Source organism: Poecilia mexicana, unplaced genomic scaffold (genome assembly GCF_051168715.1).
Source record: "Poecilia mexicana isolate PSO_F unplaced genomic scaffold, ASM5116871v1 scaffold_9, whole genome shotgun sequence".
Taxonomy (NCBI): Eukaryota; Metazoa; Chordata; class Actinopteri; order Cyprinodontiformes; family Poeciliidae; genus Poecilia; species Poecilia mexicana.
In genome coordinates this window covers 24,139,761-24,167,306 of record NW_028263378.1, presented here as the reverse complement: position 1 = coordinate 24,167,306, position 27,546 = coordinate 24,139,761, and the positions used below count along the sequence as shown (strand labels likewise).

Genomic DNA, 27,546 nt, shown 5'->3' with positions numbered 1-27,546 from the left:
GCCCTGAAGTAATGCCAGTTTAAAAACAGTAGGAGAGCAATACATGTGCTTCCCATACAAAAACACCTCCGTCCTTTAGCTTGGAAGGAAAGCAATTGCGGTTTTATCCCTGTACTGGATGCGGCTGCTCATGAAAAATTGCATTCCTGCAATGTGAGTTTGTCAATAAAGGTGCAGCTATTTCAATTATGTCTAACCTCATTAAATTTGAAAAAAAAAAAAAAAAAAAAATTCCTGCAAGTTTTAACTGCATCTGAAGTTCAGTTTTTCATTACCCCACATTGCAAATGGCCTCTTTTCTACGCTCTCAGGTCCTCTCTACCTGTGAGATAATTGGAGATTCAGCTGAATGCATTAAGTGAGTACAGGGCAGGCAGGGCAAAGGAAAGCAAGCTAAGCTGCCAATGTCAAGCAGCCTATCTGATCCAACCCTTCCAACAGGCCAAAGGGCAACACTGGCGCAAAAGTGTTAATTTACAAATCTATTAAAACGAACATCTGTCTACGTGCTGCGGATGCATGGAGAATAATGAAAGGCTGTGCTTGGAAATGCCTTGCATGAGCTTTTAAGTCAAGTGTTGACTTTCAGAGCAACAAAAAATTATTAATAAGACTTGTGGGAAAAGGACTTGGCATTGCATCAGTGGAGCAGAAGGAACTCAGATTAACGTAAATGAAAACAACAGATCATTGATCTTTCACTTCCAAGTTTGATTTTTTTTTTCTGTCTGGATGCATGCCAGTATCAAAAATGAGCAAAATCTGCACATATATCAATTACAATGAGATAACTGGGACAATCCCAGTTATTCAAATTGGTCTTCTACACATTTTAGATGATAGTTTATGTAATCTGGGGTTTTAGAGTTTGTCTTTGACAGAAAATAGCCAAACAATTGGACAAAAGGAATCAGTGTTCCCAGTTTTGTGAAATAAGGGCAACAAAATAAAGGTCCACTGTTTCATTCCCACTGTTACAATTAGCTGTACCTTCTCACAAATGCATATTCTTATCTTTATACACGCATTTATTCAAGAGAAGACATCAAATGACAAGTTTAACCCCAGCCGCCTCAGTGATACCAGGATAATTTATTTAGATAAAGAATTAGAATAGTTACAGTATTTATAATCATGGACACTAAATTTTGCTGGGTCCAGTAAACATGTTTATTTAGCTGTTTTGAAAACATGGATGTGAAGACTAAGAAGTTAACAAAAATTAAATATAAGAGGATCATTTCTTTTTAAATCAAACCTAATTTTCAAATTCTGCCATAGGAAACTATGTACATCAATGCATTTAAGCCTTTTACATTTCAATATGGTCCATGTTTGGGCAAGAGGAATTTATCAAGAAACCACAAATTAAAAATATTTAAAATGATAAAAACAAATTTGGATAAACATTTTTTTTTAAATTATTTTGAGCCAGATGTCAATATTAGCCCCTACCATTTCTTGCAGTGATGTTACAAAGTGAAGCTTTAGGGAAAAGATAGGTGTATGGAGAGTCAGAATGTGACAAAATGGGCATTCATTTTTGCAGCTGGTTTCATTTTTATAATTTTAAACACACAAATAAAATCTAAATTCAAGTTTCTCCTCTTCCACTTCTGACTATGAGAAGGAAATATAGCTTCTATTTTATAACCACTTGTTTTTGAGTTTGTTTAAACATTTCTGGTTTCTAATGAGAACACCCAATCTTTAAAGAATGCATAGTGAATTAATTAAATTCTACACTGAATGTGTTATTTAGTGTTTTAGATCTTCCTCACAGTCACAAAAGTAAAAGAGACACAAAACAGACAACAACAAAAAAATCTAAGTGTGACAGAAATAGTGCAAAAGGGATAAAATACAACTATAGCAGGTAAAAAAAAAAAAAAAAGGAAAACAGAAATTCTATCTGAATAGTTTACATCAGTTTTAGTTGTGGAAGCATCTTTTATAGGAACTGGGGTGGAGGACTGGGGGCGTTTCGCGTAGTTGTGCCCAGACACAGCCCGAGTTAAAATCCGCCCATGCCAACACTTAGTGGTCAACTAATCCGAAGAGAAGGATTTTTTTATTTATTTATTTTTTCATCCGAGCTAAATCATCTTTGGCAACTTCATGATACAGCCGAAGAGTGTAGTATAACTTTAAAAGGTAATCCATACAGTCCTGAATGACACGTGTGAAGACTGGGCACACAAAGAGTCACTTGTATGCCCGTCGGTACCGCGACGTCAGCGTCTCCGTCTCTGAGCCGAGCTGGTCGGGGCCAGCAGCAACGTCACTGCCTGACAGCGGCATCAGAGCAGCGCGGACGGCTTCCAGAGCAGGAGCAGCGCAGCAGCGCCGAGCTTAGCGGAAGAGGACAGCGGCGGGACACGTTGTTTGGACGGCAGCTCGCCTCAGGTAAAGCCTCTCTCTGTACTTGGAAAACGCTTTTTATTCATTTCAGGGCGCGCTTGCCGCTTTTTCTTCTTGTCGGCCGGCAACATGGAGTGGCGTGGGTACCAAACGTGGCGAGTGCACAATGACTAGCAAAGCTTTCCCCGCATTGTCGCTGTTGTGCTGTAGCCATAAACTACGTTGCTATGGTACCTAAAGGCAACATCCCACCTGCTGCTGCCGCGACCATGGCGTTTCTCCCCTCTTGTAGAGGTGTTAAACTGAAACAAAGCGCTTTTCACCTAATTAAGCTGCTGTGAAGGAAACGCGAGTGCGCAAGTTTTGAGGTTTCTGTTACCTAAACACTTTCAGCTTTTGGTCTGTACACATTTTTTCTTGGAAAAAGTTCTTTGGGTGGGTTTACAGCGCTTGGTGGAAGTACCCTGTTAACTTCTCACCTTGAGTCACGTTAGAACGAAAAACTTTTTATGCATGTTGTTGGGCTTTTATATGATAAACCAGCAAAAATTGCGAAGTGGCGACAAGGATTTTCAACATATTTTGCAAGTTAAAAATACGTGGCGTGCTATTATTTTTATTTAGCCCCCTTTACTCTGATACCCCAAATGAAAGAAAATGCAGATTTTCTTGTATTTAGCTAAACTAATAAAAACAAATACTCCCCACAGCATGATGCTGCCACCACAGTAAGGATTTTGTATTAAAAGTGATATGCAATGATGACAGTCATGCACAAGGTGTTGCATGTTGCCCAAATGTCAATCAAAGCGACTGTCATATGACTGGACTGCCTTAAGTGTGATTATGCACTGCTTTGTGTTGACCTATTGCATAAAATCTTAATTTCATACTTTGAAGTTGGTTGGTTTTACATGAAAAAAATGTAATGTAATGTTGAAGGAGTACGGTTTGTTGTATAGTAATATCTACAGGCTTACAGTTAGATATACATGTGGACAAAAGCAGCTGTTTTCCCTGTCAACATGTAGCGCTCGTGCTTGCCATACAGACTCTAACTGCTCTCTTTTTATCTCCTTAGAGCCTAAGTAAAAACCCCACATCTCAAGATTCAAGCACGCCAAAGATGGTGATTACCAGCGTAGCACCCCTCAGAAGTGCTTCACTGGCTGCGGACACAGAGAGCAGATGTTTGCATTGAAGGTGCCGAGTACATACCCTCTTCTTTTTGTTGTTGTTGTTGTTATGCTGTGTGCTCTTTGCCTCAGATTGATTCTGTCGTAAGACATCATTGCACGACAACGCCAGGGCCCGCGATACAAAGAAATTCCATTATCCCTATCTCTCGGCTGCTGTGACGGAGGAGGAAATCACCAGGCTATTCTGTCGTGAGGCCAGGAAGGAGGAAGAATTATGAGTCAGAATGAAGGAGAGGGAAAAGGAAAAAAACACCGTCACTCTTCAAATCCGCCTGTAAACTTCGTAGACGGGCGGACTCTCGTGCTTATTTTGAGAGCAGCACCAGATGCCGTGTTGGCTTCCGAAAGTATTGGACTAAAAGGAGACTTGGTATTTTTTATTTTTTTTTTTTGTGCTCTACCAATTATTGGTAAAATACTCCAAACCTTTTAATTAAACAACGTTATGTCTGTATGAATTTCAAGGATTAGAGTTAAAAGTGCTGTGAGAGTGTCAGAAGTGCAGAAGAGGGTTGCATCCAAGCAAAAGCTCGGCTCATTGTGCTTTAGTTTACACACCTCCTTATCTCGATTGTCAAGAGGGAGGATTCTGTTCGACAGTAACTTACCCCGAGCAATAGAGATAGTGGTGGGAAAAAGGAGGGGTGGGTGGAGTGAGAAGAACAGTGAACGACTGTGAGGGAGCGAGCGTGCTTAACCCAGCCTTTGAGTGACTCTTGTATCCAAGGACGGAGGTAGCAACGCATCCGAACGCCACTCTTCGCCCACGGACTGCTGTGAAGAAATGAGGCGGACGATGAGCGGGGACTCTGTGGCGCTCTTGTAGACTCAACAACCTGCCTGGCCCTGTTTCACAGAGTCCCCCTCCTCTCCTCCTCGTCTTCCTCCTCCCCCCTGGGGTCTGATGCATCTGTCTGATGTGCCGGGGATGATGACTGAGCAAATCATGACAGCAGCTAGAGTGAAGGATCCACTCTTGTGAATAGAAATTTGTCCTCTTCTTTTGATATTTCTATGTTGTCTTTTTTTTCCCTACCCAAACAAGAAGACAGTGTTCCTTGTTTTTTGTTGGGGGTTTTTTTTTTTCCCGTGTTGGTGTCATTGCACCCACAATTTGTTGTATGTTATTGGCAGACGAGCGCGCTTGGAGAGGAGGTAGTAACAGGTGCAGCGTGCCAAGGTGAATTTGGAGGTGTGGAAGAGAGCTGAAAGATCATGGGGAAATCAAACAGCAAGCTCAAGCCAGAAGTGGTGGAGGAGTTGACAAGAAAAACCTACTGTGAGTACCCGAAGCTTCTTCTTCGTTAACTTCAAACAGCCTGAAGGAAGTTCTCTGAACTTTAGAAAGATTAAAAGGAATGACTAAACATGCACAATGAAAAAAGAAAAGCTATTGATTTTAGTGGTGCGGTCTTCTAATGATGTTTTCCACCCACCGTGTGCCACCCAGGCTGCACAATGACCAGCCCTGCCCTGACTTAGCACTTTTTACGGTGATTATCGATGAACCAGAGCTGCGTCTAAATGTCAGCTCTCCATCTGATTTACATTTAATTGTAATTTGTTAAAGGCTGAGTCGAGAAGCAATATTCTGCAGCTTTGGGGGAGAAAATGTGGAGGATCTGAACTATTTTCTTAATTTGGAGGCCAAATTCTGATTACTCATTTTGTGAAATTTTGACCTGCCTATGCTGATAAAAAAAAAATCCAATTTCTTTTCATTAACTTTAAGTAATGACAAAATGCTTTAGTGTACTTTCTGAGTAAAGCGGTCCAAAACCTAACAAAGTTATAGAGGAATCACTTTCTGTGTGACTGAAGGATCAAAAAATACATTGAGAAAAATGGTGGGAAATAAACAATGTCAACAATAATCATAAAAGTTTGAAATTTAGTTGGAGAATACATTTTTAGCCTTTTTGCAAGATGGAGAAGAGACTGCAAACAGTAATTTGGATTTGATTTGCATTATTTCCTGGTTGCACTCAAACTTCACTTTTAAATAGTCCTGTAAATGTGATTTATAAGTTAATTTATTGCTAGTTAAGAAAGTGCCACTATTGATATTATAAGCTAAATTTAATCATAATTGTTTAGAATTAATTTCGTAAGGAAATATTACTAATTTTTCTACTTGTTACAAATTATTTTTTAAACTTTGTATTGAAACAGATACTATCTCAAAAAACAGACTTAATTTGAAATGGTATGATGATAATTATCAAAACAGACAATAATGCCCATATTGCTCTCCAGTTTATGTAACAGGGTTCACTTCAAAAGAAACCCAGCTAAAAAAAATATAGCAGACTTCTTGGTATAAAGATTTTAGGCTTTGTTTGGTGCATTTTATTAGCAATAAGAATGTTTAATGCACTAACCTAAATCTAACTTTGAGTTTTTGATAAGACCTCTTTCTATTCCAACAGAAAATCATGTACATCATTTACAGTATTTTATTTAATTTATTTATTTATTTTTTTTACTTTACAGATTAAATTGTACACAATATTTCTGTCAGCTTTAGCATCTCGGTTACTGAAATTGTCCTCTGGTGCATCAATAGAAGTTAAGAGTCCCTTCATCTGGCCAAATGTGTTCTTGGCTTACAGAGTTTGAATGCATTATAGCTGAGATATATTGGCATCCAAAGAGTTCATTGCCATATTGAATGGCAATATGGCATTCAATATATTGTGGTTCCAGTGGTTCCACAAACTGGAACCACAGTTCCAGTTTGTGGAACTGTGGTTTGTGGAACCACAGTTCCACAAACTGGAACTGTGGTGATCATTTGACATGATGTGCTGCTCTTTAGTCCAGCATACTCTATGGCAGATTAAATTGGCTCTATAGAATGTTTATTTTAAACATTTTACCCTGTTTTATGCCTTCTCTGACATTACCTTTACAAACCTCACTGATACTGAACATCTTCAGGGATTCATTCATTCTGTTTTGTGATCGGTATCAAAGAAAGATTTATAATTTATATAGCACTTTTTTTTTTTTCCTGGCCGAACTTCATTCTTACAAACTGGAGCATCACTTCAACAGGGAGCTCGCATACAGGAAATGTCTAAAAATAGACTCTGCCCACTTGTTGATATCTATTTTCTTTTTTTTTTGTGTGTCCTCTCATTGTCTTTAAATCAAAACCCTGAGCAGAAATGAGATTCATAATGACCAGCAGGAGCGTTTTTCTCCGGAGACTATATTTGAATCGTTTGCGTGTTATTTTCAGAGCACAAGATTATTATTGTTTGAGCGGTACAAGCGTGCAGGTGTGGGTGGGAGTTGACTTCCATTGGCTGCTTAATGACACTGTTATTTGTGTGGATGGTGTCTCCGCAGCAGAAGCAAGGAGGGCTGTTGTCGCAGGAAATTGCTGTGCAGAAAGATTAGGCATCACGCTGGGCTGGACCGCTCGCTGCCGTCCTGCGCTCCTTGTCTTTCCCTTTCTCTCTTACCCTTTCACCCTGCCTCTCTCTTTCACTTTACCCCCTAATTGCCCTCTTTGAGTGGGGAATGGAATAGTGTAATTAGGATCTTATCTGGTTAGCATCGCTGAGAGGGGCACCAAGCTCTCTCTCCCACTGTGATCACTCTCCCCCCCCTGTTCTGTTGCTTGCATTCAGACTCTATCATTTCTGCTTTCTTTCATCCTATTGCATCTTTCTCCTGCCCTCCCACGAGGAGCCTCGTCTGCCATCTTATTCAGTGCTTTCTTTTAGTTCTTGACAGATTGGGGACTTAAATTTCTCTGTGCTAAGGTCTCTTTTTAGTTGACTGGTATAAAAAGCTGCACATTTTCCCAGCAAGTAATGTCCCATGTTTTAACAGGCAACAAAAAAAAAAAAAGCAAAGCATGTTTATTTCTAAAGAATCTATGCACAGTACATGTCTTTCCTCTGTTTTGTTGTGACATTATCTATTGTTTTTAAAGCCTCATTAGTAGTATTGCAATTATTTTTACTTTGTAGTTAAAGGCAGCATTAAGCTGTACAGATTGTGGATAAAAGTCTATAGTTTTCCTGTTTTTTGCACACAAAAAAAGTCTGGGTCTCACCTGCTGTTTTCAAAGAGCTTAATTCCACATGGAGTTTTTTTTATTTATTTTTGCCTTAATAACCACTCTGGCATCACGTGGACAGAGCAGCAGTCCTGTTCAAATCTCTGCGGGATGTGGGGCAGAGCCATGTGATGGCACGACAGTTGAGTAAGTCCTGAGAGTTGATGGCTCTCATCGTTGACAGAGTAACAAGCAGGACGTGTTCTAGCAGACTCTGGCCGAACAGAGCCTGAGCTTAGTGAATGTGTGGGGGAAAAAAAACGAAAACAAAACATGATTTCTTGATATTAACACAAATTTCTAAAAAAAGAATGTGTAATAAAATTTTATTGCTTTTACTTAAATCAGAAAAGACAGTGTGTTTGAAAATGACATTACCAATAACATTTGATTGTTATTTTGGTTTTGAAACACCCGCTCCCTGGTCAAATGTATTTGATACATCTGTTTAATCCTTTTGTCAAATGATGGAAGAGTTCTTGGACTTATGGATTTTGCCTGTTCTCCTTCTGCACCTAGTACTCCGGTTTCTTCTTACAGCCCAAAAACATTGAATGAAATCTAGTTTAACAGGTCTATCTAAATTGTCCTTAGCTGTGAGAGGGTGGTTGTTCGTCCGGTGCAGGGCACTGGGCCACATGACCAATGGAGATAGGCACTACAGATATGCGGGTATAGATTATGAATGGGCTGATCTTTAATTGGTTTTTAATGCAGCTCGTAAATGAGGCAATAACACGGACTCTCGATGAGGTGAAGTCAACTTACTTGAATACAAACAGAGCATCAGAGTGGGGAAGAGAGGTTCAGTAACTTTACTTGTGGTTTGATTGTTGGTCTTTGCGTTTTAGAAACTCATAACATGTGTAGATGAAAATGCCTTGTTGATGTCAAAGGTCAGAAAGGAGAAGCCGGTTTGGAATGATAGAAATGCCTTAGTAGCTTAACCACTTGTTGTGCAACACAGAATAGCATTTCTGAATTCACATGTTGAGCCTTTCATGGATAGGCTGCAATGCTGTTGGCTAAGAACAGGAAATTGAGGCTAAAATTCACAATAGCTCACCAAACCTGAACAACACATTGGAAACACATCACCTGGTTTGATGAGACTGGATTTTTAGCAGTAACTGAACCTGAATCTGGCAGAAAAGACATGGAAGGATGGCTGCTTGGCTGGTGATTGTGGTTTTGAACATATTTTCTTTGCATGTTTTTGTCACCACCTGCCTGAGCATCGCATTGCTGTCTGTGTCAATCCCTTTGTGACTAGGCCTGTCGCGATAAACGATAAATCAATTAATCGCACGATAAATTAAACCTATCGACCTCATTTCAGTTATCAGCTTTATTGTCTCTTCCTGCCATTTTTCTTTCTCTTGATGACACTGAATGAAAAAAGGCTCATCTCCGGTGCTCTCTACTGACCCTCCCTTCCTCATTTCCTTAGTGTAATGTCCAGCTCACACTACACGAGTTGTCGGCCGACTGTCGGCCCATTTTCAAAACCTGAGAGACGACACATTAGCCGACAGGAATCCTAGGTATAATGGTTCGATCGGGTTCATAGTGCCCTGTGGTGTCCAGCCGCATGGGCACCAGCGGGTGGTTAGTTCTAATTAGAACTTCTAATTAGTTCTAATTAGAACTAATTAGACATTAGTTCTAATTTCTAATTTAAATTAGAAATTAGTTCTAATTTAAATTAGAACTAATTTAACTAATTTAAATTCTTAACTTTTATGTTTTTGCATCCACCTGAATAATACTGCGCCCCTGTTTCCACATATCATTTGCGCAGTGTCAGCTGTTTGGGATTCCCCTCATAATTTCCCCTCAGAAAGCACAGAGGAGAATCCAGCTTTCTGATTGGCTACCTGTCACATTCAGCTTTAAGCTCCCAGTCAGGGAAAACCCCTGATTTAGATCGATGATCTACCATAGCACACCATACACTGCAGGATGATCTGTTACGAAATCACCAGCGAGAATCTTAGATCGGCCAACGATCTAAAATTGTCATAAGGAGAATTAAGGGCAAAAAAACCATGTAGTGTGAACTATTGCATTAGGTAGTTAGATGTGCCCATCTTCTTTATTTAAATCTAGTGATTATTGAAGGGCACATACAGACTCCATAATCTGCACTCTTTTGGTTGAATGCAATATTTATTTCCACTTTGGCTTTATGTTGTTTACTTTTTATTCAAGTACGTTTTTTGTTAATGGAGACTGAGAATCCATTTTATTTTTGGTTTTGGTTGTTTTGTTTATTTAGTTTATCAGTTCCAGTGTTATGTGTTCTTTTGAAAATAAAATGTATCTATCTATGGCAGGAAATCGCATGCATTATTAGTCATTGCCATTAAATCAGTGTCAAAAGGTCTTGAAATAATATTATCGTTTATCGCAATAATTTTTTTAGACAATTAATCGTCCAGCATAATTTGTTATCGTGACAGGCCTATTTGTGACACACTGTGTGCCATTCTTCTGATGTCTACTTATGATAAGTCACCATGTCCAAACTGTTCTCCATTGCCCTCTACAGTCACCTGATCTCAGTACAGTACATCGAAAGGGAGATTTGTATCAAGGAGGCTAAATCTGCAGCAGCTGCATGATTCTGTTGCATCAAAATCCCTTGGGAATGTCCAACACCTCGTAAGATCTGTGTCACAAGGAAATAGAGCAGTTCTGAATGCAGAGGAAGGTCCAGCCTGATACTAGCAAGATGTACCTAATAAAGTGACTGGTAAGTGTAGATTTAAGAGAAAACAGAGTAAACTTGTTTAATTTAGCGGTCAACTGGTTATTGTGTAAAGTATTGTTTTTTTTTTTTTTAAGGAACAGAAGTATAATAAACTCTTAGCTGGTTAGTTAGCTGGGCTATCTTCTCAGGTAGCCAGTCTGCAGTTGCAAATGTAAAAATTGAGGGGTAGGAATAGTTGGTAATGACTTAACATTTTATCACAATATTTTGTGATATTTATTTGGATAATAAAAAGTGACCATGAATGCTTTTTAGCAATTTGTCACAACTCCATGAACACAGAAGTACTCAAAACTTACTCATTACTATACAGGCTACATGTTTCAATAAGTAGAGCAAATATATTGATAAACATAACAGAATAACTTTAATTATATTTATAAATGTGTTAACGTTTAGGAAGTAATTTCTCGTAGAATAAAAGAGCAAAATTATCATCATCAATGTGATGATAAATGAAAATGACTTCCCAGACAATGCTAAATATGTACAATAATAATTATGTCTCCTAATCGATGGCCATTTTTGAAGCCTTATTTCAACAGCAACAGGTCTGGGAGGGGCAATATGGACATTTTTTTTTCCCCATATCCCATCACCTCTGCAGTTCTAAAATAAATGTTTTATGTGATAATTCTAGCCTTGATAAATTACCTCAGTTTCCCTCTTTCTTTCTTTCTTTCTTTCTTTCTTTCTTTCTTTCTTTCTTTCTTTCTTTCTTTCTTTCTTTCTTTCTTTCTTTCTTTCTTTCTTTCTTTCTTTCTTTCTTTCTTTCTTTCTTTCTTTCTTTCTTTCTTTCTTTCTTTCTTTCTTTCTTTCTTTCTTTCTTTCTTTCTTTCTTTCTTTCTTTCTTTCTCTCTTTCTTTCTTTCTTTCTCTCTTTCTTTCTTTCTCTCTTTCTTTCTCTCTTTCTTTCTTTCTCTCTTTCTATTTTTTATTTTTATTTTTTGCCTGAACTGATTTTAAAGGCCAGTTTAATAGTAGCTTGACTGCCCTGTCAGTTGTGGGCTCGACCTGATATTTCTTTTCCTGGAAGAGGTCACATGAGGGGTTTCTTTGCTAAAAGCCGAGCAGAACAAGTGAAGATGGACATAAATGCAAGCAAAAGCTGCCTTTTATCAATAGATTTAATGCGATTCTGTTATACTCTGGAAAGTAATGTGAACATTTCACAGAAAAGGTTTTTGCTTTTCCTGGATGATGTGTAATCTAATGCCAGTTCTGGCTTTTTAAGTAGCGTTAGTTTAAATGTGTGGCAGGTGTACGTCTGCTTTGCTGCTTTCATTTCTATGTTTTATACAGACGTAAAAGCCATGACAGAGTTCCTCTGGGTTAAGCGTGACATTAGATGATGGATATTGGTGTTTAACAAACACGCCAGGCAGTTGTGGTTAGAAGCTCCTTGTTCGACCCCCACAACACTTCTGGCTCGCTAGAAGTGGTGCAGTGGTACTTTAGCAGGAAGTCTCAAAGGACGGCTTGCTTAGAATAAAGTTATTGATTTTCAGCCCTCATTTTCATTACAAAACTCCAGGGGCCAGAAAGCAGAAAATTACTTCGGTTAGTTCGGGGAAAGTAACAAGTCGAGGGGAAAACTCGTGGGATCCATTGGTCCTGGTACATCGTGCTGCTTGTGTGGGCATAGAAACATATCCTGCTGCTAAAACGTATTTTACTCCTAAATCTATGGCTGACTTTCACATTCTAACTGACCTTTTTTTTTCCCAGCTTTCCTACTTGCCTCTTTGGATGCGCTACAATCAATTGCTTCCTCTTTCAGTGAAACGGTGCTACTTTCCAATATTTGCATGTGGGCTGATTATTTTTGTGCTCTGTCTGTGGATATGTGTTGGAAAGGTTTAGGCCAAGATGATTAACTACTAGGCTATTTTTTCTAGGACAAAAATCTCTTTCTGATGCCACTTTTCTTTTTCTGTCTTTTACAGTCACAGAGAAAGAAGTACAGCAGTGGTAAGTGTGTACATTTATTTTTAATGAGACTTTTTTCTGTTGTTACTTGACGATGATAATATATCGAAACTTTTGACAGGGGTCATTAGCGGATCTCACTTTGGTGTGCTTTTGTCCAGGAGTTGGTTTTTGTCAGTCTATGAAAAGTGTTTTTACAGTAGATTTGAAGCCGTCTCCCTCACGCTTCCCTGAAGACAGATGAGTTCTGAAAATAGAACAACTCTGAAGCGTCACTGTGGCTAAATGACTTTGAAGGCTGATAAAACAGATACAAACATTTCCATGATGCATTCCTCCCTAACCTTTTCACTCTGTTTGCAAACGGGATGTCTGATAAGAGAGGAATGGTGCGGGGGTACAGAGGTTGTAAGGTCGCTGCATTTTGAAGGTTTTCATGAATACAGCAAAAGTAATTACACCCTGTCATTTTTCTTTTTCATATTTTGCCACATTGCAACCACAAATTATTGGATCTTCTATTGGAATTTTATAAAGTATAATAGACAAACATAAAGTAGTGCAATTTATTAAATGATTGATTTTTTTTTTCAGCACCTTTAAGTACCTTAATTAAAGAACTACCTTTTTTGCATTTACAGCTGGGGTTTTGTGTGGCACTTCTTCATCCTTAACTTTTAGTATCTTGTCTAGAAGGTAATCTTCCATCTCAATTTCAAGTGTTTTGCTGGTTTTCTTCCACTATTACCCTGTATTTAGTTCTAGCCATTCAGGAAGTGGTTCACTTTGTCCAGCTTCAGGATGATGTTGCCATCATTTTACGATTTTGGATGAAGTGTTATTTTTAGGAGTATACCGATAAATTGGCCCAATTTTTGTAATTTTGGGTTTTTGTTGACTTCCACTACATATGTGATCTTATGCACTGATACTGTCTACCTTTGCAAAGATCTGAAGACCAGCCGCTGTCCCCTTTTCCTCTGCTGTGAGAGAGAGCTGACTGACAGAAACGCCCAAGTTAATGACTTTGACACTATATTTTGTAGCTTTTCACACAAAATAATCAGTACCAGCCAAATTGGAATTGGCAGGTCAGTCGTTTTAAAGATCCACCACAAAACTGCAATCAGTGTATCTCTAGTTATTTTTTCACCACGCAGCATTTTGCATGTTGGCCAAAAAGCTAAATTTTGATCATAAAACTTGTGGCAAACTCCAATGCATAAATGTTTTGTTTTTCTTTCATCAGTGTCTATTCTCAGATTTATCAAATGCATATCTAAAGGTTGTCATGTAGATAGATTTTGCCACCTTAGTTCTGGATTCTTCAGCTCCTCCAGAGTCTTTGTTTCTTCTCTTATTAATTCTCTTGTACATTCAGTCAGTAAAGTGAATTGAACGATGTTCTATGGGAGGAGTATCAGAATAGAGACACTTACCACATTTTTCAACTTTTAATTAAACAAATAACAAAAAAACAAATTTATTTTACACTCTTCTTACTTATGCATTGTTTTTTTCCAGTAAAATATTTTGGGATCACTACAGGACAAAATGTATAAAAGTGTAAAATGTAAGAATATTGTTACAAAGTGTTGTACATTGGCATCAAACCTTCACAAACCTTCAGATTAGTAAGTCTTCCTGTTAGTTTTTGTAGCTATTAGTCAGTGTGACTTCTACCAGCATCGTCCTGGTGCGGTTCCTTTGCCACAGTTCTTACTCGTTTACTTTGGACCAGAATAGGAGAGACTATTGAGAAGGTGATCGACAGTATTGGAATTTAAAGTTGTTGTGGGTCACTGACACTGCTAACATGCATAAGAAAGTGCAGCTTCATCACAGAGATGACTCGACTCGAGCATGAGTAGTCATCACTTCTCTTTGTTGTCTGCCCTCAGTTAAAACAAAGAACAGGGATTATCATAGGAGAGAGACCACTGTTCGGAAGTGATCACTCCTCCATCTTCACACTTCACTTCTCCTGGCTTGGTTTCGCATTTCACCATCAACTTGTGCATGCATGAAAGGAGCTGTGACTCGAGAGCTAGTTGCTCCTTATGCCCCCCCCCCCCTGCCTGCCCCCCCTTAGAAGCTGCACGGAGGGAAGGAGCCAGGCCACGCAGCAGCAGCAGCAACAGCGACTGCACTGTAGATATCGCTGCTGAAAGTTCCAGAGTCTCCGGGCTGCCCGAGTGCAATGGGGTGGAAACTCCCCCCCCCACCCTCTCCCCGCAACCCTCAAACCTCCACCCTGCCGGCTGCGCAGCCTGCTAGCTCACCATCACCCTCCGTGTCGTTCACAGAGATTTTTTTTTTTTTTGCATGAATCCTCACTCTTAGATCAGCAGCAATCAACACGGCCAAGTGTGAGGGATGAGAGGGAATTTTACCAGGGGAAATGGCAGATGGCATGTAATTAGAGCACAGGCACAGACACAGAAGAATTAGCAGGGTTAGATAAATGCCTGTGTTGTGCATTAAGTTTGCTCCCGTTTTAATTCTCCTCCAAGGGGAACATCATTAGTATGCCTGAGGCCTACCTGAAATCAATAACAAAATCCCATGGCTCAGTGATGTGCCTGCCAGCGAGGCGGGAGCAAAGGAAACATCCTGCTCTTTAGCAAGCCACCATGCTAGATGCCAGTGAGAGGTTGCTGGTGCCAATAATAAATACTTTATCACTGTCGGGGGGGGGGTCTGATACTGTACGCCAAATCTGCTATGTTTCTAGACGTTGCAGCATAACACTGCATCAAGTACAGTCTGACTTTGTGGGGGGGCTTAACACTAGTGTCACCACGAAGATCTGTCGGACACGATGCGTTCCTGGCAAATAGCTGACAGTGAAAACATGTTTACTCCCTGGTGCCCTGCTTACTGTACCCACTGGAGCAACACTGGACTGTATGTTCACTTTATAGAACTGGTTTTGCAAATGTGGTTAAGTCCCTGATGTCAGGAGTAAAACGAATACATCTGATCACTGTGTGACAAATCAACTCAAATAAAAAGGTTTATTTAATTAAAAATGCAAACAAATGTACGGCGCTTAACCATTCATGCCCCTTCAGCATTTTCACACTTTTCCCAACAGTACGACTGCAAACTTTAAAGGCAAAAGTGACATTTTTATTGCTTAAAAAAAAAAGAATAATATTCATCCCCCTTGAGTTTGTAGGTCTGCACACACAGAAGCTGACATTTAGACTCATTCATCTTCACAAAATAACTCAGTCAGGTTGGGTCGAGAGTGCCTGTGAACTGCAAATTTTAAGTTTTGCTGCATATTTTTAAATAGACTTTGACTGGACCATTCTAATAGACGAACAAGCTTTGATCTAAACCAGGGATTTTCAGAGTGTGGTAGAGTTAGCCCCGTGGCAAAGTGCAAAGCAACAACTGCCCTTCCCCAACTACATTAGTGTTATTATATCATCTTTCAACATTTTGCTGTTGCATTAACTTGATGTTCCATTCATGCTTGTTTCTCTGAGGTTGTGAGGATTTAGCTGCTTTAAGCGCAGCAGCACCACATGCGATGCTTCATTTGCTTCGTCATTTACATTGATAAAAGTATGAACTACTTTCCGCTATGACCACAGTCCATTTAGCTTGGTGTGACATTGCAGCATCTTTAGATGGAAAACCCAACTTTAGGTAATCATTCTCATGCTTTCTGCAGTTCTTTTTTTTTTTTTTTGCTTAGACTAAACTCTGTCTTCTTACTCACCATAGCTTTAGGTAATAAAAATCTGCCCATTTTTGTCTCTGGCGTATGCTTGGGGAAGTTAGCTTTTTTATTTTTATTTTTTTCAATCTCATTTCTCTCCCCCACCATTGAAAAGCCCTTATCTAAACCATTTCGTTGTATGGATGTTGCGATAGTTGAACTGCCACTCCAGTGTCAGGACTTTTTATTTACCTCCATCTTCCCATCAAACCTGGCCAGGTCCTGCAGAGTTGGCATAAACCTCTCTTCTGCTCCTCTGCTTTAACCTCTTCTGACAGTTTTTCTACTGTGTATTGGTAGGCTTTGTGGTTACGCCATACTTTCTATTTTTAGATGATAGACCGGACATTCATGAGAGGTTCAAAGCTTGGGATATTGTTTTATAATATAACGGGAAAAACAAACAAAACAAAAATCCCAATAAAGAGGAGGGAATTTTGTGGTTGTAATGTGAGAACATGCAGAAAAAAATGTAATACCTTTGCCAGGTTCTTTGCGTTTTAACACACAGCTTATTTCTTTCTTATAATCGTATTAAATTTACTTTGCAAAGATTTTGTGGTTCTGGTAATGTTGCTCCAGGCATGTGCAGTTATACTAAAAAATTATTCGTACTCTGGCAGATTTAGTTGTAAAGTAATCTTTTAATTTTACCATCATCTTTCATGTAAAGTAATTTTAATTCGAGCCAGCCAGGGTCTTGAGCTGAAACTGGTAGAGTAACTATGGAGGGAGCTAAAGATTAGGGTGATGGCAAGGAGGCCTTCCAACCTCAAAGACTATAAGCTCATCAACAAATATAAATAGTAAAAATCCTAGAGGACTCGTGCTAAAAACTGGAACTCGATTGTAAGAAGAATAACGTTAACGATTGTCGAGAAGGGTTTACATAATGTTCAACATCCAATTTTATATAAAAAATAAAATTCTTTTAATTTATTTATTTATTTTTTTCATCTTTTGAGAGGTGTGTGCCTTGTTTTTTTTTTTAAAATCAGAAATAAATTTAGTTTTTTTTTTATTATTTGCCTGAGCGTATTAATAATTTGAAGCTTGTTTGTGAGCCTCTGGAAAGAAATGTTTTTTTATTTTTAGTTCTTGAAATTCTCTGGTTCTGCAGCACGAGTTCGATCGTTTTATCTTGCAGATCTGTCTCTGTTGTAAAAGTGCAGTAAGATTTTTTTTTTTTTTTGTGACAGTCATTAAGGTGCTGTGAAGATGTTGAAAGTAAGCCATGCTTCTGGCACTCTTAAGGCAAATAACAAAGGAGTACTTAAGAGATTCAGTTCCCCTTTTAGATATAACTCATTAGAAATATATAAAAACACATTTTGCCTAAAAGTAGAGCATAGCAGACTGTACAAGTTCTTAAATTTAACTCTTTTTATGAAGAGTTTTCCAGAAGAATATTTTTCATTAGTATGCTCTTCCTGCGGTTTACTAAATGGAATCCCTCTGTCTGGTGATGAAAATATTTTGTTTGTTTTTCTTATAAAAGGAAGAAAAAGTTTGAATCAACGGTACCTGCTTTTGTCTGTTAGTCCACAAGAGGGCACAAAACACATTAACAGATGGGAATACTTGGGCATAATTATTTAATTTCTTCTTTTTTTTGTTTTTAGAATTTATGATAATATAAACAACAATACAGTTTTTTGCAAACCTTGAGAATCAATTGTATGATTTGTTTTCATAGACTAGTAATTATCACTTCTGATAAATTAATAGAGAAAATAAGCAGAATGTACTTGTTAAAAGCCACAACTTTTTTGTAGAACAATTTAAATCTAAAGACCACATTTAGATCTATTTTTATTTGCTCTGTAATGAGAGTGTTCATCAATTTAAATAGTATTTTGTAATCCCAATGAAACACACAGGAAGCGTTTTTTCAATCATTACTACTTCTGTGTTTGTTGCATATTTTGTTGCTACTAAGCAGAACGCTGCTGGTCTCTTTAGTCAGCAATAGCCAGATAAATAGTTTCTGTGTTGGCTCATCAATAATAAATTTACTAAGATTAATCACAAAAGAAGCTAAACCTGGTTATCAGTTGTTTTTTATATATATATATTTAAAGTATTTTTATTTTTTTTTTATTTTGTAACATCAGCTGTAATTTAATGGCTTGTAAAAGTATTCCTGTCTTTTGCTATTTTCCATGTTATTTCACGTTACAACCACAAAACGTCCATGTGCTTTATTTAGACGTGATAGACCAGCACAACGTATGTAGTGCTTAGATATGACTGGATTGAGTTGTATCCATTTGTATTCAACCCCCTATAATGTGATACCCCTAACAGGTGCAGTTCAACTCGAAATAATTACGTCTGCTTGAGTATATTTCATGTTAGAATAAATCCAGCTGTTCAGTGAAGGCTTCAGAGGTTTGTTAGAGAACATTAGAGAACAGCAGCGTCATCAGGACAAAGGGACATGGTAGAAATTAAGTTTAGGAGAAGTTTAAATCAGGATTGGGTTATAAATAGGAGTGCACCAATAAATTGGCAAACTGATAATTCCGCCACGATTTCCTTAATTTTGGGAGATTAGCTATCGCCCGACATGCAAGTGTGAAATTGATTTTTAAAAATCCATATTTGCCAAAATCAGAATCGGCAGGTCAAGCTTTTTAAAAACCTTAGATCGGCCAGAATACTGCAACCGGTGCACTCTTCCTAGTCATAAGACAAAGGTTTTGGATTTTACAACGCACAAGCCAGCTCATCACCTGAATATGGAAAAGTATTACGCAAATGAAAACATAAAAAGTTACACTGTCAGGACATGTAACATCTAGATTTCATGGAAGACTGAGGAGAAGAAAGCTGTTATCGAAAGGAAGCTATTAGAAATCATGGTGGTGGCAGCATCAGGCTGCGGGTATAAGAGATAGGGAAGCTTATCAGAGTTTATTAGATGATTCATTAAGGTAAATATTGGACAATCCTGGAAGAAGATCTGTTAAGAGGTCACATCTGCTGTCCCAGTCAAAGTCCAGACGCACTCTATCATGTCTGACCATACCTGAGCTGAACAAAGACAGAAAATCTTTTACAAAGGTTCTACAATCTATTGATTCAGAGGAGCTGAGTATAAATACTTTAGAGATGTAAAAACGTTGGAAATGTGCCATTTTTCTTCTACTTAATTATACAAACTTTGTGTTAGTCCATTATGTAAAATACACTAAAGCTTGTGGTTGTAACAGTGCAAAAAGAGAAACAATGTTTAATGCTTCAACACTGTGGATGTCACTATAGGCAATATAAAATAGAAGTTATAGAAAGACTGGAAAAAAGGCGTAGAATATAGAAGAATGACTGACGGATTCCCACAAAGAGGTTTGGCTTTGGATTAGGACACGCTTTGCGTCTCCTGCACTTTGAATACCAATGAGGTTATACTTCATCATAGTGAGCTTGGCGCTCATTTCACTGCACATCATCTCCAGATAATTCATATTACATCGTTCTGCTGTCATCTCGCTCCTCTTCTTGCTAAACTAACTTTTTTTCCCAGCTGCTTCTCAAAGCAGCTTCCCATCTTTTGGACTTACACGAAACTGGCTTTGTTATCTCTCAGGCAGATTAAAAGTAAAGCGTGTAAGAAGAGGAAGGACTCAGTGTGTGTGCACGGAGAAGCTCCATGCTGGCCTTCGGTCTTCTTCAAAGCTCTTCTGTGCTTTAATTATAGACCGGCCTCATTTTGAGAAGCCTTAACAGAATCGGAGATGCACATGCGGTGCTCTCCTGTGTGTACTTGATCAGTTTTGCAATGTTTTATGTAGCTAGAGGGGTAATCCTCCTCTACGTCCTCCTTCTGCCACTCATCTAACATTTATTTTTACAGAAACTAACACTCTCTATTTTGTTCCTTGAGCTGTTGGTTTGATTCCTCGATGGCTGTTTTCTCTGTTACAAAAGCAGTCCTGGAGACAGCCTACCTCTGAGTGACTGCGCCTCAAATTGCTTATGAGATGCTTCTATTTTTAGGCTAATAGAGATGTTAAGTCGTTCTCCAGATATGTCATTTCCAGGAGCGAGAGGAAGCTCTCCAACTTATCTATCAGCTCCACATATTATCAAAGAGAAGCAGAAAGGAATTTGATTAGCGTTAACCACCTTGGGCTCGCTATTGGATTAGCGTGATCATCTTATCTATGAGTGAGACAAATAGCTTTGCACTTTACCTTTTTGGTCTGGCACATTTTTTCATGCTGAATCAGTCACGCTCGCTTGTCGTTGAGGTGACTTCGGCCCGCTGTCCAGTTGGAGCCTGATTATCTGATTGCAAGACGGATGTTTTGATACTTCTTTTTTTTTTTTTTTTTGTTTTGTTTTAATATTTTGATTTTGTTTTTCAGGTACAAAGGCTTCATCAAGGATTGTCCCAGTGGCCAGCTGGATGCTTTGGGCTTTCAGAAGATATACAAGCAGTTTTTTCCTTTCGGAGACCCCACCAAGTTTGCTTCGTTCGTCTTTAATGTATTTGATGAAAATAAGGTTTGTACTTCATATTGTGCAGAATTTAAGACACTAATAAGGGATTGAAATTAAATTAAAAGCAACGGTTGGTGGTTTTCTAGGCTCTTTTTCTCTGCGCTGCCACTTAATAAATGGCATCTATAAAATCTAATGGGTTATTCTTTTTTAACATGCTGTAGTTCCTGGAACATGTTTTGCCCTTTTTCTTAGAAGCACAGGGCATGTGTGTTTTCTTTATTTATTTTTTTGCAGAATGCTCTTCATTCAGACTCTTTTCAACTGAACTGTCGACTGCATTTAAAGGGAGTGGAGTCCTTTGACAAAATATGATCAAAGTGTACTGTGCAAGGCTGTTATAGATTTTAACTCACAAGTACTGGAGTTTAAAGCACTCGCATTATTATTTCAGTTGCCTTATATAACTTAGAGAAAATGGCTACCAAGCGCTGTTTAATCGTTTCCGACAAAATCCTGAAAACATTCTCATAATAACAGACTTTTTACAGGCGTTTTGGACTTTCTCTTAGTAAAACATTACATTTGCATGCACTATATTTTAAGAAGTTTTTCTATATTTTAAGAATGGTTTAATTGTAATGCCAATAAAGTGTTTAAAAATTTGAAATGGCTATAAAAAAAAACCCCCGTTTCATAATAAAATGTTACTGAAACTTCATTTTTATTTTTAATGATTCTTCTTTTACTGTGTTTTACCTGTTGAGAGATGCCTGTCTGGTTTCCTATTAGAAACAAACCTTTTTGCGGATCCGCTCTCTCCACAAACCTCCCTACACCAACAGCACACCACACAGCAGGTCGTCAAGGAACTACATCAGCCATTATAGTCTCTATTTCCCTGTAAATGTCATTACAGCGGTTTAAAAAGACATGGGTTGTTAGGGGCGATTTAGATTTGTTACATCAACAAAATACCCTTGTGGCTTATAATGCACTTTAACAAGCTATGCATACAAAAAACAGGGTGTGTTTTTTTTTATTTTTTTTTTAGAACCTGGCTGAGCAAAATGAGACATTGTTCGTTTGGGGCTCGGCTGGATTACACACAGCTGAGCACCAACAGGTGATGATGAGTCAGGAACACTGACACTGATCGTTTACAAGTGAATGGATGATGTCCTCCAGTCAGAACCTTAGGAAAAGGATTGGGACATCTCCATGGTTCACCCTATACGACAAGATACTATGACTTGTTTAAGACCAGTTAATGAACTCTCTGTCACACACTGTTTTTTCTTTTTTAAGTTTTTGGTATTTTCCAATTGTTCTCGTTATTTCTGTTAGAATCAAACAGTTGCTTATTTATTCGTGCAAGTTTGAGCAAGGCCAAAGTGTTGCTTGTATATTTGAACAACCAACCCAACATGACAGCTGCAAATAATTATTCAGATTTTGTTTAGGCAGAGGAACAATAAGCCAGCAGCTCCCAGGGTGCTTGTGTGCCCCCTGGAGGTTTATTGACTTGCAGATAAATGGCTTTTTGTTGGAGGGATCAGACAAACCCCGGCACGTCTGACGATTATCTTTGACTCTCATTGGTGTTAGGCACCCTGTAGTCAGAGAATGGTTTTATGGCTTATGTCACTGGCAGCGCATGACTTCAGCATTTTTCTTAGATAGGCAGATGTCTAGTAGAGATAAAATTAACTGACCTCAGAGACCATCGAGAGCGCCTGACTGTTTCCTGACGTGGGGGTGGAAGGATACAGGTAGATGTCTGTTGTGAAGGAATGTGGGAAACCCTTTGTCATGCAGCTGTGGCCTTTACTATTTCTAGCCACAATATGAAGCTAAATCCTGAAATTTCCATTATTGTGTGTGGAATTTTCCTTTTTTGCATTTTTTTTAAAGGAGACAATTTTACGTTTCAAGACTATGTAGGATTTGATCTGTCTTTGACTGTCTTCCATTCTATTTTCTGCTTCAAGTCCAGCCACACAGGGGGAAAAATAAAAATAAACAGTATTAAGACCCTAATACTGCAGATGCATTCAATTTTTCTGATGCAAAATTGAATGCAGATGCGGCCATTTAAGACTGTGCAAAAGCTGAAACATCCAAATCGGAGTGGAGTTTCTCCCTTGTTTAACAAAATGATCCTCCACGATCAATCAAGATGAGGAATGTTTGGGAAAAAATCTGTAACATCCTGGCCACCAAAATCCGGTGATTGTGTTCGTTAGGTGGGAGTCTTAAGAAGATGAACCAGTAGCATCCGTCTCGCTAATGACCAGAGGTGACATATTTCAGCCTCAGGAGAGAGCCAGGTGCAGGGCGAAAAATAGCAGCTCCGTTGGAGCAAACGTCTGGCCCAGTTTTCAGCACAATGCAGGAAGGACAGCATGAAGGAACGAGGAAGAGGAGGAGGAGAATCGGAGGGGGGGCGGAGTTCATTAAAGTTAGAGTTACACAAAATGTGATGTGGGATGGTCTTCTTGTCTAGAGCTGATTACATTTTGCGTCTGTTTTCTGTCGCTCGCTAGGACGGACGAATCGAGTTTTCCGAGTTCATCCAGGCCCTGTCAGTGACCTCCAGGGGGACTCTGGATGAGAAGCTCAGATGTAAGAAGGAACTGTTCTCTGTTTTTTGCCTTGAAATGACAGGATTTAGCTTTAATTGGGCTGCTTTACGTATTAAAAAGGACAGGTGGGTTCAAAGGAGCACCGACTGTAAAAGATTACCATATGTGTCTTCAGGAAACTTTCAGCATCTTGGGGAAAAAAAAAACAAAACATATTGGTCAAATTCTAACCATATCTGTTTCATTAAAACTAATGTGATCTAAAAATTTTATAGCAGCTTGAAAAAGTATTCACTCCCCTCTTTCATGTTACAACCTCTAAGAGCAGTGAGTTTTATTAGGACTTCATATGGAAAACCAACACAAAGAAGTGTATAATTAGGAAGTGAATGAAAAATTATATATGGCTTTGGAATTTTTTTACCAGTAAAAGTCAGTAAATTGTGTGGCGTGCATTAGTATTCAGCTGCCCTGAGTTCATATTTTGTAGAACCACCTTCTGAAGTTTGCAAAATAACAATAACTCAAATTGGTTTGAGAGCGCCTGTGAAGAGAAATTCAAAGACTTCTTTTGTACTGATTGGACTCTCATTTAGGTCTGAACTTTGACTGGGCCATTCTAACACACTGCAACTGTGTGTTAGAATGGCCCAGTGGTTTAGATGGTCGATCTAAACCATTTTATTTTTGCTCTGGCTGTATGTTTTGTCATCCTGCTGGAAAGTCAGTCCATGCCCTGTCTAAATTCTTCTGCGGCTTCCTGCAGGCTTCTTTCCCAGATTCCACTAAACTGCATTTAGCTCCATGCCTTTCATCATCAAACTTGACCGGCTGTGCTATCGCTGCTGAAAGGAGTATCACTACAGCGTGACGCTGTGATTATTCAATTCCATACAAATTGAGGCTGAATTGCCTCCCTAGCATGCAGTCAGGCCCTGCAGAGCTCTGCTAATGCGCTAATATTGGAGCCAGGTGTGCTGAAGCAGAGAGACGTCTGAAAGTCGCAGAGCACAGACTTTCAGACATCATTATGCTGCTTAATATCATTATGGTTGAAAATATGATTTGATCAGTTTATTGTACTTGTTTAAATTTAAGTTCTTTGTATTATGACTTGTATCATTATTGCAATACAGTAAATGCTGTAAAATATCGTAATAAAATGTTTTGTCAATATCACACTCATCCCTATGATCAAGGCATTTCATATCGACGTGTGGTTCGTTTTTCAAAACACGTAGGATTTTTGATTTTTGGAGTACACAGCTAGTAGTTGTCCTGTCTACAGATTGTCTCACTTCAGCTGTTGCTCATCTGGGGTGTCAGAGTAAAGAGGAGCTGAATACAAATGCGCACAACAGTTCAGATTTTTATTTGCAGACAAATAATTTTGCTTTCCAGATGCACCACTTTATGTCGATCTATCGCATAAAATCTGAAAACATTCGAAATTTGTGATTAAATTACGACAAAATGTGAAAATCACCTTTTCAAGCCTTTATTATTACTTTTTTTTCTCTGTGCAGGGGCTTTTAAACTGTATGATCTCGACAACGACGGCTACATAACTCGTGATGAAATGTTAAACATTGTAGATGCTATATATCAAATGGTGGTAAGTATGGGGCCCACATCTTTTTTTCCTTGTCCTGATTTGCTAGAGTGATAATTATGCAACATCTGTTTCAGGGAAACACTGTGGAGCTACCAGAGGAAGAAAACACACCAGAAAAGAGAGTGGACCGTATTTTTGCAATGATGGACAAGGTCAGTGTAGCATTATTACACTTTATGATGTAGCCTTTTATTTGACCTCCTAGCATCAAACTTTAGTTGACACAGATAAGTCCAGCAATAATTATTCATTTAGCATTACCTGGGCTAATTTTGCCTTTGTTGCTACCCTAAGAGCTACAGAGACTGAAGCCTAGAGCTGGTGGTTGTACCCAGAGCAGTATCACTAACACTGCAGTCTATAAACGTCATAGTCATCTTCAGCACTGGCCGTCAGTGCCCACACTCTCAGGCCTAGGAATCCACTCAGCTGTAGTGAAAGGTGAGATGCAGCTCACCACTGCCAGCTGTAGCCGACAGGACTACGGGTCTGTCAGCAACAAGGTTCACTGAACTCAACATCAGTTAATCAGCATAAAGCAGGAGCAATACAGTTGCTGCTAAATAATAAACTAGCTCTGAACCTGGTCTCATTTTACCACTTTACAAGAGTTTATATAGTAAACTATGGCAATTTCAATGTATTAAACATTTTTCATTGGGATTTCTTTGGGATAAACCAGCACAGGGATGCACCAATATGAAAATTTGGGTCGATATCGATATCCAATTTGTAGTGTTGGTGTTATGGCCTACAGGCAATATTTACCGATATTACCGAACCAGGTTCATTTAAACTCCCCACAATCCCTTGCTGCATCACTATTAATGTCATATTACCAAACAAATACCACATGACCAAAACAGACGGCAACAAGATGGACTGATATCGATCAAAAATGACTAATATTGGCTGATGCTGTTGCTAGTACCGCCGATATATCATGCATCCCTTAACCAGAATAAAGTGACTGAGTGCAGAACATGGCAAAACAGTACGGTGGCATTGCCTGATTTTCTTTTTTTTTTTTTTGGTTTGTTGATCATTTCAAAGCTTCAGTCTCATTGTGTTTCCTGTTGCAGAATGCAGATGGGAAGCTGACTCTGCAGGAGTTTCAGGAAGGGTCAAAGGCAGACCCTTCCATTGTTCAGGCACTGTCACTCTATGACGGACTTGTGTAGAAATGTAAGGTGAGTGGAGGAAAAAAAGCAAAACAAAACAAAAACAAACGAGCTGGACCATTCCTCAGCTCCTCTCTGATCCCAGGTGTTACGTCACAATCTCTGCTAAAACAGTGTAGTTCCTATTCCATCAGAGCCGACTGTGGAAGACGCAAAACGGAGGAAAGCCACTGTCTGCTCTCAGTTTGTCCTCATGAATTATTCAAATGGCCCACTTGTTTACTGGCAGCGTAATATTGTCGCAGCGCTGAATAAAGATGGAAACATCTCACTGCCTAATGTAATGCACTGGCTGCTGCCAATTGTGGCTGACATCCTGCTCAGTGTTTTGTCAACTGTGAAGCGAGCTCATGAAGACATATGCATCCTGTATAAATGCTCTGTTTGCTTGTTCTCTAGCATCCAGGTATTACGACGCCGCACTCCATCTTCAGCGCAGTGATTATCCGTTTCGCAACTTTTTCAGAGGGGGTCTGATTCAGCGCCCTCCTGCTTTTTGCACGCCAACGCCGTTCCGTCACATCCTGATCAACCCGAAAGGGAGGATTACAAACTTCCATCGTCCAATTGATTGCGTTCATTCGCAAAAAAAAAAAAGGACATCAAACACAAAATTCTTCTGATGTAACGAGGAATGCCTGCCCTCACCCTCGGTCATCGCTCAGTGCTTCTGCAGCCCCGCAGCGGCGTTGTGGACTGTGTTCGAACGTTTCCGTGTTCTGGGAGCAAAGTGTCGGACAATCCGAGGAACGGGATCCCTCAACGACGCTTGCGTTCTTCTCGTCTAAACGCCGTAAATCACCAGAACAGCTCAGAGGGACTGTGCTGTTGCCACGGCCTCTTCGCCTCCGCATCGAGATACTTTAAGTCTCTGGAAATAATGTGTTACAAACACTAACTTAAAAGCTACAAAGCAGTTATAGTGTATATATTATAATGTACATACAATGGTAATTTATTTTCTGCTTTGCTGCATTTATGAGACTTTTCTCATAAATATAGAACGATTATTTTATTTTTATTTTTTATCAAAGGTGTCGAAATGTATCGCACTGTATTTTTCCTTACCATTGTTGGAGCGTTCTTTTTCTCCCATTCAGAGGTTAGTTCTGAGAGAAGAGGAATGTTTAAGCAGCACAGAGTTTTCTATGGATGATTTTTATTGCGTTTGCTGTCCGTGCACCCTGTTGTGTTTTAATTCCCCCCCCCCCCGTTAGCATGAGTGTGTGCTGTTGACCCCGTTGCACAACTGCATCCTGAATGACACGGCTTGAACAACGGAGAGCATTCCCGCAGCTTTACATCAGAATTGAGGCCGAGCGTTTTTCTTTTTTGAGAGCGCCGCACTCCACCCTTGGCAACACAAAGCCCGGGTCACTGAGAGGCGCAAACAAGACGTCAGTTTTGGTTGTAAAGCTTTTGAGATCGCCGTGGTTGCAAGTGTCTACATGATATTTGCAATGTGTGAGGCCAGAGCATGTGATTCTTCCTTCTTTTTATATTTAGATTATTTATTTTAGGACATTTTTTGGTGTTTTATCTGCTTCACTAATAGTTGTTTGCCTTATGCAGATTATAATTTACTAGATTATGATTGTCATTTATCTGTTAAACAGTGTAAAAGCACAGAATAAAATGCATTTAAGTGGCTAA

The 27,546-nt window shown here is 39.0% G+C and overlaps 1 protein-coding gene across 1 annotated transcript; it reads left to right on the top strand.

Moving 5' to 3' along the window:
* Nucleotides 1-1,521: 1,521 nt before the first annotated feature.
* On the top strand, nucleotides 1,522-27,546 carry ncs1b (neuronal calcium sensor 1b). Its single transcript, XM_014986795.2, has 10 exons — nucleotides 1,522-2,406; nucleotides 3,443-3,564; nucleotides 4,695-4,839; nucleotides 12,351-12,375; nucleotides 20,437-20,575; nucleotides 23,059-23,137; nucleotides 24,624-24,712; nucleotides 24,787-24,864; nucleotides 25,795-25,902; nucleotides 26,293-27,546. The coding sequence occupies exons 3-9, from the start codon at nucleotides 4,776-4,778 to the stop codon at nucleotides 25,891-25,893; spliced, it is 573 nt and encodes a 190-aa protein (XP_014842281.1). The 5' UTR covers nucleotides 1,522-2,406; nucleotides 3,443-3,564; nucleotides 4,695-4,775; the 3' UTR covers nucleotides 25,894-25,902; nucleotides 26,293-27,546.